At 43.5% G+C, this 16,873-nt stretch overlaps 1 protein-coding gene across 4 annotated transcripts in view; it reads right to left on the bottom strand.

Moving 5' to 3' along the window:
• FAM169A (family with sequence similarity 169 member A) overlaps positions 1-15,242 on the bottom strand; it is a 352,302-nt gene extending 337,060 nt beyond the window's left edge. For 2 of the 4 annotated variants that reach the window (XM_069223821.1, XM_069223839.1), the window contains exon 1: positions 14,791-14,886. In XM_069223821.1, coding sequence (XP_069079922.1) covers positions 14,791-14,871 — 81 coding nt within the window. In that variant the 5' untranslated portion in view covers positions 14,872-14,886. Of the gene's footprint in view, positions 1-14,790; positions 14,887-14,955 lie in introns of those variants that run through there. The other 2 variants (XM_069223847.1, XM_069223831.1) reach the window with 2 other exon arrangements.
• Positions 15,243-16,873: the final 1,631 nt, after the last annotated feature.

The following is a 16,873-nucleotide window of genomic DNA, read 5'->3' as shown; positions in this document are numbered from 1 at the left end:
TTGCGTCAATTTTTTCCCGGCACGGCGCTCTGTGCGTGGATTTCTTCCTCTTAGGCTGCCGGCTTCTCCTTTCAGGGTCCCAAGAACTGGATGGGCACCACACAGCAGAGTAGGAGTCTCTCGAGAGACTCCAGGTGCTGGCAGAGAGATGTCTTTGCTGACCCTGAGACTTCAAACAACAGGAGGCAAGCTCTAAATCAAGGCCTTGGAGATCTTCACAAGATGGAAGGCACACAAAGTCCAGTTTTTGCCCTCTTACTCTGGCAGAAGCAGCAACTGCAGGATAGCTCCACAAAGCAAAGTCACAGGCAGGGCAGCTCTTCTTCCTCAGCTCTTCAGCTCTTCTCCAGGCAGAGGTTCCTCTTGGTTCCAGAAGCGTTCTAAAGTCTGTGGTTTTGGGTGCCCTTCTTATGCCCAATTTCTCCTTTGAAGTAGGCCTACTTCAAAGCAAAATCTCTCTTGAATGTGAAATCCTCTCTTGCCCAGGCCAGGCCCCAGACACTCACCAGGGAGTTGGAGACTGCATTATGTGAGGACAGGCACAGCCCTTTCAGGTGTAAGTGACCACTCCTCCCCTCCCTTCTAGCACAGATGGCTCATCAGGAAATGCAGACTACATCCCAGCTCCCTATGTGTCACTGTCTACTGTGAGGTGCAACCAGTCCAACTGTCAAACTGACCCAGACAGGGAATTCACAAACAGGCAGAGTCACAGAAATAGTATAAGAAGAAAATGCTCACTTTCTAAAAGTGGCATTTTCAAACACAAAATCTTAAAATCAACTTTACTAAAAGATGTATTTTTAAATTGTGAGCTCAGAGAACCCAAACTCCACATGTCCATCCGCTCCCAAAGGGAATCTACACTTTAATCAGATTTAAAGGTAGCCCCTATGTTAACCTATGAGAGGGACAGGCCTTGCAACAGTGAAAAACTAATTTAGCAATATTTCACTGTCAGGGCATATAAAACACATTACTATGGGCCTGATTACAACTTTGGAGGAGGTGTTAATCCGTCCCAAATGTGACGGATATACCACCAGCCGTATTACGAGTTCCACAGGATATAATGGACTCGTAATACAGCTGGTGGTATATCCGTCACATTTGGGACGGATTAACACCTTCCTCCAAAGTTGTAATCAGGCCCTATATGTCCTACCTTAACCATACACTGCACCCTACCCTTGGTGCTACCTAGGGCCTACTTTAGGGGTATCTGACATGTAAGAAAAGGGAAGGTTTAGGCCTGGCAAGTGGGCACACTTGCCAAGTCGAATTTACAGTTAAAACTGCACACACGAACACTGCAGTGGCAGGTCTGAGACATGATTACAGAGCTACTTATGTGGGTGGCACAACCAGTGCTGCAGGCCCACTAGTAGCATTTGATTTACAGGCCCTGGGCACCTCTAGTGCACTTTACTAGGGACTTACTAATAAATCAAATATGCCAATCATGGATAAGCCAATTACATACACACTTTGTAAAGGAGCACTTGCACTTTAGCACTGGTTAGCAGTGGTAAAGAGCCTAGAGTAACAAAAACAGCAAAATCAGAGTCCAGCACACATCAACAACCTGGGGAACAGAGGCAAAAAGTTAAGGGAGAGCGCACCAAGGATGAAAAGTCTAACACTATGTTTGTCTCATCTGAGCATCTGCTCTCAATATGCAAGCCAGCTGCACGGAACACAGCTTGTACGCCAGACATTACACACTAGATTCTTAATATGCCAACGATATGTTGCAGAGGCTGAGAGCAGAAAATGTTTTTCTTGAATGTTGAACTTTCTGATGGATTAGAAGAACCTTGAACAGGAATTAGAGCCCTGCAATTTGTTAACTACGATCCTGAATCACTTCTACTTTTGTACTCCTACATCCCATGGGCAGTGCAGGGGCCCACCTGTGGCCCCCTGCACTTGTTCTCCCCCAGCCTTTTCATGGTGGGGAAAGAGCCAGCAAAAGGCTAACGGAGAACAAGGTTGTAATCAGCAGGGTGGCACTGAGTTCAGCGCCGTCCTGGCTGATTACAGCCATGACCGTCGTCAGCCCATCAGGATCTTTGATCCTGGCGGGGACGGGCGTCTTTAGGTGGGTCTGCCCGAAAAACTCGTAATGTGGTGGTCGGTAAGCCACAGCCTCGGCGGTCTGACGCCACTGCGAGGCTGGAGGTCTTGTGACCCCCCAGCCTTCTAATGAGGCCCTAAGTTACAGGTGTGAAGAGTAGGAGGTAAAAGAAGGAGTGAGGAGAGGTCAGGGCCGCACAGGAGGAGTGGGGAAAGACGAAGGGCATTTGGTAGGGGTAGTTTTTTATGTACCATGGTGGCTGGTTACATTCTGACAAGACACTGATCGAAGAGCAGCATCTCTTCAAGTGAAGGCTGGCTAGTGCCAGTTTGATTTCACCAGAGATGTAATTCCATGTCCTAAGGGCACTGTAAGAGAAGGCCTGGAGTACGGATTTATCTTCCTACATTTCTTCATCTCCAGTCTGGTAAAACCTGTTAATGCGGGAGGTGTTCAGCACTCCTCGTTTCTTGGTCTTGGATGACAAGTATGTGGGTGTGCCTTCACTGATGCTATGAAGATAACACAGCAGGTTCTTTCAGTATGGTGGGCATGCAGTGGACACCACAATGGAGATCTCTAAGTTGTTGGTGTAGGGTGACCAGATCTTGAGAAGCAAAAACCGGGACATTTTGCAAAAATAGAAGGACTACAATTTTACATCAACAGAGCCGCGTGGAATGACAGCTCTCATCAACATAGGAACACAGAAGAGGCACTATGAAAATAAATAAAAAATAATTTTTAAAACCAGCATCATGCCTCTTAATTAAATTTCCTGCTTTTAACAACTGCTAACTAGCTCAGCTTTAGAACACCTGAAAAAGTGCCTTTCACTGTTTTCAGTCGCTACCTCCAAAAACCGGGACAGAAACCAAATTTGCCAAAATCTGCTGAGGCAATTGGCAGAAAACCGGGACTGTCCCGCAAATCCGGGACGCCTGGTCACCCTAGTTATCTTGTCAAATTTTCAAACCCAAGCAAGTGTTAGACTCCAAAGAGCACATTATACGTTTTACAGTCGAGGACAACCCAGCTTTCACGATTTTAGGCCTGTGGTGCAATGGATGAGAGGACGTTAGCTTTATCTACATCTTGGAAACTGTTATTTATATTACTTCTGGTAGTTGAACTGTTTATTGCACGTCAGGAGAAGCAAGGTTTTGGTCTATCCTGGAATGAATAGAGGGTGTAGGAAACAATGGGTTATTGTCAGAAAATATAAATAAAGCTAGAGCTACCTTTCTGGCCATATTGCTTCCTGTGTCATTGTATACAGTAGGTGAACAAAAAAATGACCAGCCCTGAGATTGTTGAGATTATTTGACTAGGTGAGAAGAGAGTTCAGGTTCCTGGACGCTCCAACTCTTCACCAAAGGGGTGGATGGAGAAGGTTACTTTCAGCTTCACCTACAATGCTATAGGAAAACGTGTGTGCTTTTCTGATATCCATGTAGAATATACCTTTTTCGGGCAGAGTTGTCTAGGAAGGGAGTTTTTTCATCGGATGTGATGTAAAGGTTAAAAAAAGAAGCTTAAAAAATACATTGAAGGACCTTGGTGGGGTGTGGTGCAGTGGGGAGGACACTCCGTAGTGGGGGTGATGGGGTAGATAGACCCATACAAGTACAGCTGTCATTCCATCAAAGTAAGAGAAGACCAGTGCTCCTAATGCTATTCTGGGGTTGCCTTTAAGCAGGAACAGTCTTGCTCTGCAGATCATGGTTTTGTCTGAGGTTGCTGTTTACATGTAAGCCAAGGGACTTGTGGCTGCTGATAACTTAACGGGTGAAGTTCTTTAATTTCATAAGAATCAGACGACACTGGGTCTGGCCAGCAACACTGCCCTAAGCCATTAGATGCAATACAGTCAATCTGTTGGAATGGTGGATTATCAGCAGTACTCAATTTAGAGGTAGAGGTAGGAAAATGTTTTTTCCAGGGAAGGTGCATGGACTTGTTATTAGGAATGTAGTTAATGAAACCTCACAAAGTCAAACTTTTTATTTGTCACAAACATTCACAAAAGTTTCTCGTGACAAAAATTGCACACTCACATTTGGTACCAAAGCTGGCAGGTGTAGATGTGAAGTTCGCTGTGGAAACACCCAAACAATCTACACAATTACCCTTACAGAAAGAGCAAGTGAGATCTGTAGGACTAAAAACGTTTTCCTCACGGAGAAAAAAACAGTTTGTGCACGTTTTTACTCCACTTACTATTTAGGCCTGTGCACCACGTGAAAAATCCAAATGAATGTAAGTGTCTAGGTGGAGGAGTACTTGGAGAAATCTACAACTTTATGTATTTTCACAACTATTAACGTGCATTTTTTAAATTCCTTACATTTACGATTTCGACTCAAATCTTGGTAGTAAACTACAGCTATGCATTCGACTTTTAAAATGCTTTTTATGAGTCGGCCAACATAGGGGAAAGCGTGAGACAAAAACAGATCTATGTTTAGGAGGTCCGGGTGCTTTGAACTAAAGCTGATTTTGCCACTCCGAGTCAAAAAGATAACAACACTACCAACAGACTAAACTAAAAATAACAATGTTTTAGTTATAACAACTGTGAGATCTCAAGGTCTACTGCCAAACCTAAATATGGTTTAAAAAGCACGTTTGAGATATAAAATCCTGTGCAACCTGTTTGGCAATCTTATTCATTGTGGTTGGTGCAGCATCAGCACTAACGTGTTTGTTGCTCAGACCATGAAAAGCGCCACATGCCTTGGGCGCAGCCTGCTCCGCCGAAAATGAAAACCCCATACCTTCGCTACTCGGAGATGTTAGTGTTCGCTTGAGGGACAGTTAGTGAAAACTGCTGAATCACCACATACTTTCTCTCCATGCCTCGAGGGGGGCCGGGTGGAGGGTTGGTTGCACATTTCGAGCAGAGGGTGGAAAATCCCGATCACGCCATCTGCCAGATGAATATATACATTTGTTAATACCATACATATGTGCGCTGTTTCTTCAGCGGGCTTTTACCCTCCGCATTTGTTGAAAGCGACTGAAAGCTGGACTCCATCACATCTCCCGAAGTAAAGCTTTACTCTAAGAAAGCTGTCATCTTTCACTTTGACAATGCTGTGTAGCTGGAATGATCCGTGACGAATATTTTTCCTAAAACAGGCCGACATTTTCTAGAATCAGAAATATGTGTTTGCCTTTGCAGGAATAAGAAGATAATGAGGCATCTATAAAGACAACTGCAGGAGACATTCACCACGGCCTCACAGTGGCTATTCAATGTTCTTGTGTGACTTCCAACATAAAACAGCTGTGCTCATCCTGTCCCTAGGAACCACGACACTGCCTGATGTCTTCCAAAAGAACATGTTCATTCAAACTACCTTTACATTAAAATTGCGATTGTTTTTCACCCCAGTGGCTTCTAGTTGGGAAAGTCGTCTGCGCTATTAACAAGGTATTCAGGAAGGGTTTAGGATATCCATGAAAGCTGTCTCACCCTACTGTTCTCGCATCTCAAAAGGTACAGACCTCTGGCTACACACAGAACAAAACACACACAAGAAGACAGCATATGTATCACACCCACGAGTGATAAACCATCTGAATCCGAAAACTGACTCCTTACTTTGAAGGAATCTTCGAGACCAGGGAGTGAAGGCACACAAACTCCAACAAAGTTGCAAGGCCATACTAATGGCAGTGCACACCATGCAAATCTCCGTAACATAAAATACCAACCAGAAATCTCAGATTCCGCAACACTGTCAATTAGACAATCGAAAGTCTCACAGTGAAAACACGGCTCAGCCAAAATAGTTTGTCTTCAGAAAACCCATGGAAATCAAATAGGTCATATAAGGTTTCAAGTGCTTTACAGCAGTATGGAATGAAGAAACCCAGTAGTGCTGGAGAAGGTGTTGTCAAACCTTAGTACAGGCAGGAGTCAAACTGCTCGACATTAAGAATCTCAACATCTTCCCTTTCTTAGCAACGTATGCGCCCTCTGTGAAGTATGATCTGAACTTTTATCCATTATACAATCTTCCTCACCAGTCATTATCTATTTCTGCAATTTGTGCTTGTTCGACTACTTGAGTAAATGAGAGCTGGGGTGATTGAAAGAAACATGTCTGGAACTTACTAAAACATACACAAACATTTGAAATCGTGGATATACTGTATATACACGTATGCTTAGTTTATCTGGATGGCTATTTACTATTTAAAGTGAATTGCAAAAAGAGGCGCCAAAATAAATACCCCTTCTGCCTTATTTGTATAATAAAAATTGCACAGAAAAGTCACAAAAAGTTAAATGCATTCTTATAGATAGCTATGTTTCTAAACGTATATGTGGTGCATTAAAACAAAAGTCGAGGAGGTCTACGTGGAAACATATTTTTGAACTTCTCAACCAGCAGGGACTAGACTAAAATATTAAATAGATCTCATTTTCACAGCATTGTATTCCATAACGACCGAAGAAATAATCAGAAAAAATCTACCAGTGTTGCCCTATACATTGGTGTAGATACAGAAACCTTAAAGACTGGATCATTTGTGTGCTGAAACTATTAGTAAAGGGGGAAGATAAGAAATTATTGACAAGTGGCAAGTGGATTTGAAACAACAGAATGTGTGCAGAAGTACACAACTGCTGAGTTATTTTTTTAAATAAGCCTGCTTCTGAAGCGAGTCCATCCTAATGTTTATGCAATAATTTAATACTAAGACAGGAAATTGGCACCGTAGTAGACATTATCAGAGGTCAAGAACAATACACTGCTTGATACAAACTTGTGATGATTGAGAAATTGCCACCTAAGCAGAACTGCACTGATCCCCAAAGGATACAAAGATATGTACATTCCTGAAAAGCCATGATGGCCCGCTAACTTTGCAGAGTCAAGTGAGTGCTGCAGGTATTGTTCTAGTCCCCTTCAGCTCAGAAAAATGTTGAACAGTCTTTAGAGGGATGAAACTAATACTGAGTCAAAAAAGAAAGAAAAATAAAGCCAGCATACAGCAATCACAGTAGTAGTGTTACTAATAGGGTCTTTGGTTGGGAGTCAGGTTACCCCCTGTCCAAGCAAGGACCCTCACGCTAGTCAGGGTAAAAGAGAATCACCCTCAGCTAACCCATGCTTACCCCCTTGGTAGCTTGGCACGAGCAGTAGGCTTAACTTCAGAGTGCTAGGTGTAAAGTATTTGTACCAACACACACAGTAATTCAATGAAAACAATACAAAATGACACAAAACAGGTTTAGAAAAATAGAAAATATATATCTAAACAAAACAAGAACAAATAACAAAAATCCACAATGCACAAGTCATTCATGAAAAAGCAAAAAGAGTCTTCATGTAATTGTAAACACAACGCTAACACTGTTAGCGTGAAAATGTACCTTGGGCGCATCAAAAATAACCCTGCACGGGCGAGTGTGCGTCAAAAAGGGCTTGCGATGCGTCAGTATCACTCACGAGTGAGACCTTGCGTTGTGTCTCCTTCAGTCGGGTCGGCGTGTGTTGTTTCTTCTCTACGCACGAGAACGATGCGTCAATCCGGTCAGCACTCTCGGGTCCGGGAAGGCCTTGCGTCGTTTTTACATACCCAGCGGTGTTTGCAGCAGAAATCCAGCCGCACGATAATCCGAAAACCACGCAGTGTGGGTTGCGATCTCACCAGCCTCCGTCAGCGATGCTGCGCGTCGTTTCTCCAGCCGCGGACGTCGATCTTCCGGTCGCGTTGCAGGTGAGCATCAATTTTCAGCCGCGAAGCCGGCAGCACGTTGATTTTTTAGCCACAGATCGGAGTCACGTCGATCTTTTCCCCGCACGGCGGTCGGTGCGTGGATTTCTCACTCTTGGGCTGCCAGCTTCTCCTTTCAGTACCTTTGGTGAAGAGTGAAAACAAGTCGATGCGCGAAGTCGGCGATCGTGGCGTCTGTGCGAAACATTGAATCCGCGCACTTTGAGCGGCGTCGGTCACGACGTGGTGCGGCAACATCCACGGAGTTGCGGACTTCAGCGGGGCTGCAGCGGCGTCGGGCCTGCGAAGGTTGTCGCATTCCAGCAAAGATCACGGAGTCAGGTGCAGGTGGCGTCAACGGATTCAGCAGCGGCGTCGGTCCGAAGTCGTCCGAAGTCAATTTCCTTGGATTTCCACCAGCTTTCCTTTCAAGGGCCCAGGAACTGGATGGGCACCACTTGGCAGAGTAGGAGTCTCTCCACAGACTCCAGGTGCTGGCAGAGAGAAGTCTTTGCTGTCCCTGAGACTTTAAACAACAGGAGGCAAGCTCTAAATCAAGCCCTTGGAGAGTTCCTCACAAGAAAGAAGGCAACCCAAAGTCCAGTCTTTGTCCTCTAGCACAGGAAGAAGCAGCAACTGCAGGATAGCTCCACAAAGCACAGTCACAGGCAAGGCCAAGGCAGCTCTTCTTCCTCGGCTCTTCTCCAGGCAGAGGTTCCTCTTGGTTTCCAGAAGTGTTATAAAGTCTGTGGTTTTGGGTGCCCTTCTTATTACCATTTTGCCCTTTGAAGTAGGCTTACTTCAAAGGAAAGTCTCTCCTGATTGTGAAATCCTGCCTTGCCCAGGCCAGGCCCCAGATACACACCAGGGGGTTGGAGACTGCATTGTGTGAGGGCATGCACAGCCCTTTCAGGTGTGAGTGACCACTCCTCCCCTGCCCCCTAGCACAGATGGCTCATCAGGAAATGCAGACTACACCACAGCTCCCTATGTGTCACTGTCTAGTGAGAGGTGCAACCAGTCAACTGTCAAACTGACCCAGATAGGGAATCCACAAACAGGCAGATTCACAGAAATGGTTTAAACAAGAAAATGATCACTTTCTAAAAGTGGCATTTTCAAACACACAATCTTAAAATCAACTTTACTAAAAGATGTATTTTTAAATTGTGAGCTCAGAGAACCCAAACTCCACATGTCTATCCAGTCCCAAAGGGAATCTACACTATAATCAGATTTAAAGGTAGCCCCAATGTTAACCTATGAGAGGGACAGGCCTTGCAACAGTAAAAAACGAATTTAGCAATATTTCACTGTCAGGACATATAAAACACATTACTATATGTCCTACCTTAACCATACACTGCACCCTGCCCTTGGGGCTACCTAGGGCCTACCTTAGGGGTGTCTTACTTGTTAGAAAAGGAAAGGTTTAGGCCTGGCAAGTGGGTACACTTGCCAAGTCGAATTTTACAGTTAAAAACTGCACACACAGACACTGCAGTGGCAGGTCTGAGACATGATTACAGAGCTACTTATGTGGGTGGCACACCTAGTGCTGCAGGCCCACTAGTAGCATTTGATTTATAGGCCCTGGGCACCTCTAGTGCACTTTACTAGGGACTTACTAGTAAATCAAATATGTCAATCATGGATAAGCCAATTACATACACATTTTATAAATGAGCACTTGCACTTTAGCACTGGTTAGCAGTGGTAAAGTGCCCAGAGTAACAAAAACAGCAAAAAACAGAGCCCAGCACACATCAACAACCTGGGAAACAGAGGCAAAAAGTTAAGGGAGACCACGCCGAGGATGAAAAGTCTAACACGTAGCTAATTAAGGGTGATGCTTTGTAGAGAGAAGGTCCTAGGCCCAAAAACATTTATAAAGGAAGAGCAGCTTTGCACTGTGTGCCAAATAAGCACACAGATTGCATAAATGACTGGGTGGATAGGTGGGTGAATGTATGAATCAATCAGTCTACGGGCTATTCACAGATTTTTAGCTCATATGCTTTTAATCCACGCCCTATTTACATCGACCACGCCCCTTTGAGAGATCCCCCCAGTTTTTTCATCCCACTTAAAGCCCTCTTGTCAGGTAAGATTGAAGCAAAAGCCCCAATGGCCATGTATAGCTGGGTCTCCAACACACAATTATATTTTATCAGCCATACCAATTCTTGCACTTGGTCACATTTGTAATTTATTTAGGCGTATCTAATTTATATTAGAGAAAAGTTGCAATCACCCAATTCAGACATTACTAGCAATGCCGAGTAAATATTGCACCTTTAATGATTATTAGACAGAGAAATGTGCCTGCTTCCACACAAGCCTTCCAAAATCAAGAGGATTACTAAAAAACACATGAACACATCTTTACATTTCATGTGCAACTGAGGATAAACGTGTTTGCTTAGAGTCCCACCAGTGTGTTAAAATGGCCCATGGGCTGGTGAAATAATGGTATAAGCATTACAAGGGTCTCTGTTAGAAATGATAGATGTTTTTTTGACAGGAACTGCTTAATTAAAATGTCAGTGAAAAGAGGTGTGACGCAAAATACAACGTTTCTTGTTTCACATCGCAGTTTGCCTAGTTGGAAGCTCTGTAACTGAGACATTTTTTAGGACATGTCTGTGAGTGAGTGGTGTCTTGTTAGTGAGCACAGACTGTGCATGAACCTGCAATATACCTCCAGCCTTTTAACAGGATTCACATTCCTGAGACTTAGAGACAAACTCAGAAAGCTTCCAGTTTTGTCAATCTTCAACTACTGAAGGCTAGAAAAAAGTATGATCTATATTAGTTTTTAGTCGTTAATGTAGTTTTTAAAGTAAGTTGACTTAAGTGGAAACATAAGACCAGACACAGTGAATAACTCCAATATTAATACTTTGCCGCACCAACGTTTTGATTTTCTAGTGATGGAACTAGTCATGGGCAACAAAATCAACATGAAGAAAAAAAAATGTTTCCTCCTTGGACACTGACTCTCAAATCACTAACCTTCCTTAAAGTAAGGTCTTCCATGTGGCAGTTACTAATGAACACAATAACCTTATGTTATGCTACAACTATTTGTATAGCAGGCTCATCATACACGAGGGTATTCATGCGCCTCGCAGGTGGCTTCTTACAGAGCACAACCAATGATTTGGAGACTCTCATAAGCTGTGTGAGGTCGTTCCATGCTTTGGGAGGGATGTATGCAAAGACGCAACCTCCAGCTCTGTTTATGTGTATGAGGAGTATATGTGCTTTTGACAGTCTGGCTAAGTTGAGGTTCCCAGAATGTTGGTGGAAGTGAATGCGGGTGTTCAGGTAGGCAGTGCCTATGTTGTGAAATGCTTTTTATGTGGGTAAGGAATTTGAGTTGAGTACATAGGTCTATGGGGAGCCAGTGAAATTCCTTGAGGTGTGGACTGATGTGGGAGGAGTGAGGTAGGTTGAGGATAAGTCTTGCTGTAGCATTTTAAACGGTCTAGAGCCAGTTCAGGAGTTGTTTGGTGATTTCTGTTTGGTGATAACAATGTTTTACAGCAGGCCTCAAAATTTCATACAAATGTTACTAGACCTGCAGGTCGAATAACTTGAATAATCTACTCAACCTAACTGTAATACACTTGACCCGTAAATGGGTCTCAAATTGTGTGATCCTAGGCATATATTTTATTTTACAGTCGCCTTGTTCATCATTCTCACATGAGTGCACCCTCAAATATGTGAGTTCAGCATTTCTGTGGTAAAAAACCTCTTTTGCTTCATTAAATTGACTAAACCTTTGCTCCATGTATAATAATAATTCAGCCCACATATAGGGTACACATGATCCATGACGTGTCTCTTAGTTTACTAATAGCATTGCCATCAGGACAGAAGTGTTTCTCAGTTTATTTTTAAACACTCACTTTAAATAAATATACTACTAAAGCATGATGTGGTAGTGCACTGTCATTTACAGACAGTACATTTCCAAGAATGTCCAAAAATCCTTCCCACTAACTAGCAGCTTTACTGAAAATCTGTGAAAATTGAGTTTCAGAATACATATTTAGCATTTGCACATCACTAAGTAAAGTGTTTATTTGTTTTCATCCCATTAAAATATTTTTTTCATCACACAGAAGTACAAAAAGGGCTTTCACTACTGAAATATATTTTGAAATTTTGTACAGTTGACTTATGGCCTCCTTACGAGTTTGGCTGTCATAAGAACGCCAAACTCGTGGTGGTGGTTAGACCGCCGCCATTTTGGCGGTCGGACTGCCAAATTACAACTTTGGCGGTCAGACCACCAAAGGACAACCGTTCGTGCCGGGAACATGGTTCCTGATGGCGGTCGGACTTGTAGCCGGGCTGATTACAATCCCTCTTTCCACCAGCCTTTTGATGGCGAAGAACGTTCCATCAAAAGGCTGACGGAAAGGAAGTTCTGGGGTCCACAGGGGGCCCCTGTACTGCCCATGACCATGTTGTGGGCAGTGCAGGGGTCCCCCCTACTCAGCACTGTCAGAATGTGCATTGTCTGCTATGAAGAATGTGCCCATTCCACGGGTGCTGGAGTGTTAGGATACTGCCCTCGACTCCCTTAAGGGAACCGAAGCCAATATCCTAACACTGTTCCAGCCAGTCAGCCCAGTGGGTACGTGTATTACAATGTTCCCGCTGGTCAGCCCGGCGGGAACACTGTAATACACTCAGGGGGAATGGCACGGCTATGGTGGTGGCGTCCTTCCCGTGAGTCTGGCGGTCCCATGGTGGGATCGTCAAACTCAGAATGAGGCACTTAGTTATTTAAATGTGTGTTACAAAAATTCTGATATCCTACAACAATTCATTTCACAATCTTTGTACAGCAGGTCAGACAGTATGCCTTACAAAGTCCTGGAACTCTGCAGTCAGAAGGAAAAGTATTTGTAAGAAGACAAACTGACTTTTGACCTCTGTCTCTGAACACAGAGCAAATGTGATAAGAACAAGATTTAAATACGTTTTTATTGCTCAATAACTTTCTCAATGTACAGAACACCTATTCTTTGTCAACCCCCCAGAAAGGGGGATTAGGTCCTAAAAGTAGCTCAACCTGATAAAATGACTCACCACAGATAGTGGGCGGGTAGATTTTTCGAGGCCTGGACAGAGCTATGTAATGAGTGTTCAAAGTCCTGGGTTATAATGCATTGATTTCATGGCAACGCTGCACTGCCAGAATGCACACTGGTGGTGCTGGAGCAATTTTCAGAGTGGGGTGCTGCCATCAATGTTACATCAATGAAGTTGTAGGAATTGTAAAAAGGTGTCACACAAGGAACAAGTATAGCAAATGAGCCATGCTCATTCAGCAGGAGACTGGTCAGCATGTGGTATGTACCCAATGTTGAATTTGGGAGCACACTGTTTCAAATATATTAATAGAGCATAATGCATAGCCACACTTCGATGACCTGGGACCCACCTACATCAACCACTACATCACCTTCTACTCCCCCACCAGACCTCTCTGCTCCACTCATCAGGCACTATCCATCGTACCCTGCATACAGAAGACCTCGGCTGGAAGAAGATCCTTCACCTACCTCGCAGCAAAGAGCTAAAACACCCTGCCCCTGCACCTCAGGCAGTCACCATCATTACCTCAACTCGGAAGGACCATAAAAACTGTCTCTTCAACTGAAGCACGGAGCACAAACCCCGTCAGCGCTCTGAGACCCATACGAGTGAGTAGTTGCGCTCTATACATCCTGATTTGATTTGATATATTTAGCATTTGCACATCACCAAATGTCTTGATTTGTTTTGACCCTATTAAAATCTTTCTTACCATCACACTTTAGAATTACAAAAAAAGTGCTTCTGATGTGCTTCCCTAACTGCTGATATATTTTTAAATATTAGTCCAGTACAGTTGCATGTATTTAAACGTTATTGTGTGTTAGCAAAACACTAACAGCCTTCCTTTACACACTCCCTGTGCCCAAGAAAGGTTGTCAGATAGTTCACTACACAGAATTTTCTAACTTTGCAGTCCGAGAAAGAAAAGTAAACACAAATTATCATGTTAAAAGAACGAAAAGCAATTACCCAGGACATAGCTGACATTTGAACTCTAAGAACGCACAGCAAATGTGACAAAATAAAAGCAAAATGTAAAGGCATCTTTATTGTTCATTCAGCTAACGAACTCCAGCATGGTTATTTTGGAGGGTGCTGCGGCACCCCCACTTCCAGCGCAGATGATGCATACTACATATAAATAAGTAAGTCCGTTCAGAAACACAGCGACATGAAGATATGAAAGTTCAGTTGATGAAAATTAAACAAACCAATGGGTTCTGTGTTCCTAATGCCCATCTGACACACATAACACTGCTTGCAATGGAGTTTGACATGGAAAAAAACAAACGAAAATGCAAAGCTGCAGGCCGTGCTAAGATTGTTTCTAAAATAAGGGAGAACCATACTGAATGAAAAAAGCATCCGATTCAATTTCAAACTTCAAGTAAATTTAAAGTAGCTGGCCTTATGCCAAGATATACAATTCACAGACACTACTTTCATATATACCGGTCAAGAACGTAGCGTGTGCCCCTGAATCACCTGCGGTGCATACCCCTCGATTGTCCCCTACATCGAAAAAAAAGATTGGTACATCTAAGCAAAGGAAAAGCGAAGTGACATTTTACGACCCACGCTTGAATTATGCCACTGATAGCACTGCTCGAGATTTAAGCATAACAACGTCAATGCATAGGTGACGTGGAAAAAAGGAGCAGGGCACTTATAATTAAATGCCCAGGCTGTCGGACTCGCGGGCACGGCACATGAAAATATCTCCTTTGATTTTGCATATCTTTTCTATTAAAATATACCGCAAAACACCTGTTTTAAAGACTCTGTTTTTCAAGCTCTGGCAAATGCAAGCCTCCCTAAGTGCTTCCCAGGCACAGAATAATCTCTGACAGTTTTAATACCCAGACAGTGCAGCAGCCGCCCGGGTGATGCTCCGTTCGGCTGCTGCTGGATAGCAGGCCGCCTGATCCAGCCTCTGGCATGGAGTGAGTGACAGCGCCCTGCCGGGAGACCCATCCACACCTATTCATCAGGAGCTTCAGCCACACAATCACTGCCACGCTTACCTCGGCTGGGATCTCCCTATAAGCGGCGGGCTCCGAACAAGGCTTCTCGCAGGGGTCTCGTCTGCCGGCTGTCCAGCGGCGCGCGGCTGAGCTCATGCGACTCTCCCTCCCTCTGACGCACGCCGCGCAAAGCCTCGTCCCTTGCAAGCTGCACTGCCGCCTCCCAGCGTCCGGAAAACGAGGGCCCTCTGAAGGGTGTCTCGCAAATACCGCACATACCTGCCCACATAGAAGAGCCATTGACGAGAGGGGTCCCGGAAAACCCACGTTACCTAAAAATTTCCTCTTAACGCACAGCTGTGCTTTTTTCTAAACATGATTTTTAAATATATTCTACAAATCGTGTGGTACGCTAAGGAGGAGGCTGAGCAATGACAGTCGCCTTTTTGGGACAGAGTTTAAGTTTTGATCTTAATGAAGCGCCACAAAGCAACAGGAATCAAGAAATGATCTTTCATTGTTGTGACGTCATATTCTATGAAGTAGTGGAAGTTGGGATTGGGCACAGCTGCCGAGTTTTCAGATTACTTTTGTGTCACATACAGGGCTTTAAGTGGGATAAATAAAATTGGGGGGTCTCACAAAGGGTCATGGGTGATGTAATTAAGGGCATGATTTAAATACGTAAGCTAAAAATCTGTGCCTAGCATAGTGTGCCCCCTGACTGGTATTTTGCTGCTTCTTTATGTGATTACATTCATATAGATAATACAACAAGTAACGTTACACCTACAACACTCCAGGACTATTGATTTTGTCAGTGGTTGTTAGTTGCATAAGATAGTTAAGCAACAACAATGGCTTTATTATTATTATTATATATACTATTGAAAATTATTCAGTTAGTAAAGATGAGACTGTAAAAGAATGGAGTCTCTTTGAAGTTATTTCAAAAGCAATGACGTGTGGTACTGCTGCAGAGTTAAATTTTTTTGGTCACCCTTAGGGCGAGGGCAAAAATGGAGAGCTCAATAGGGACCCGTCTCAGCACCTGCTTTTAATAACTGCCAGGGGCAGGACCCGTCCCACTTAAAGCCCTGGATGACATATCTATGGTTTCAGTGTGGTATAAGTGATTGTTCTCAAATATGTGATACTTCGAGTGACACCTTCTTGCAACTCAATCAAAATAATGAGCTGTGTTTAAGTACCTCTGTGAGTTTTCTGGTACTATATCCAGACATAACAGTGCAATGAACATAGGCCTAAATCAGGCTTGACCCATTAACGTTGCCAGTGCTTGATAGCACTATTGGCTCAATGAGTAATAACATGATTTTGTTGTGAATAATTAGAACTGAAAATGTTTCAATTCTGAAAATAGTAGACTGTGAATTAAAAATTACTAGGTCTGTGGAAGGCGTAGTGGTGTTGGAGTGCCCCAATCACTCAATTACTGTCAGCCATTTGCCCCCATTTCCCCACACATCCTTCTGAAATCTTTCATCAGCATATCTTCACCACTGTCTTTCTGTATATACCTCCATGTGCCACCCTCTTAACTATGTTCTCTCACTCATACACCTACATGTAAATGACAGCGTTTCATTTTCCTTAATTTGGTGTTGTCAGTAGTTCAACAGCTGTGTACCTTTTTCACACTACTTCATATACTTTCACATAAAAAGGCAATTATATATACGTGTCAACATTTTGCCTCACAAATGCTGGTGAAGTAAGGCGTTTAGGAGCATGATCCCAGTAAGGATAATACTGACTGAAGATGTTTCAGGGTCAGGAATAAAAGAACAACACAACTCTGTTTGGCAAATAATATGAGCATTTACGAATAACGGCCGCGAGGGCAGCACAGCTCTGTGACTGATACCGCACTCAACTTTGTCAGTTCAAACAGCCCTTTTTATATGTTCACGACACCTTGAATGTGTCTTATCACTTGTCATGCATTTTGATTTAT

Source organism: Pleurodeles waltl, chromosome 1_1, assembly GCF_031143425.1.
Source record: "Pleurodeles waltl isolate 20211129_DDA chromosome 1_1, aPleWal1.hap1.20221129, whole genome shotgun sequence".
In the NCBI taxonomy this organism is placed as follows: domain Eukaryota; kingdom Metazoa; phylum Chordata; class Amphibia; order Caudata; family Salamandridae; genus Pleurodeles; species Pleurodeles waltl.
The sequence above is the reverse complement of the archived record's forward strand: the minus strand, read 5'-3'. Positions and strand labels throughout refer to the sequence as shown.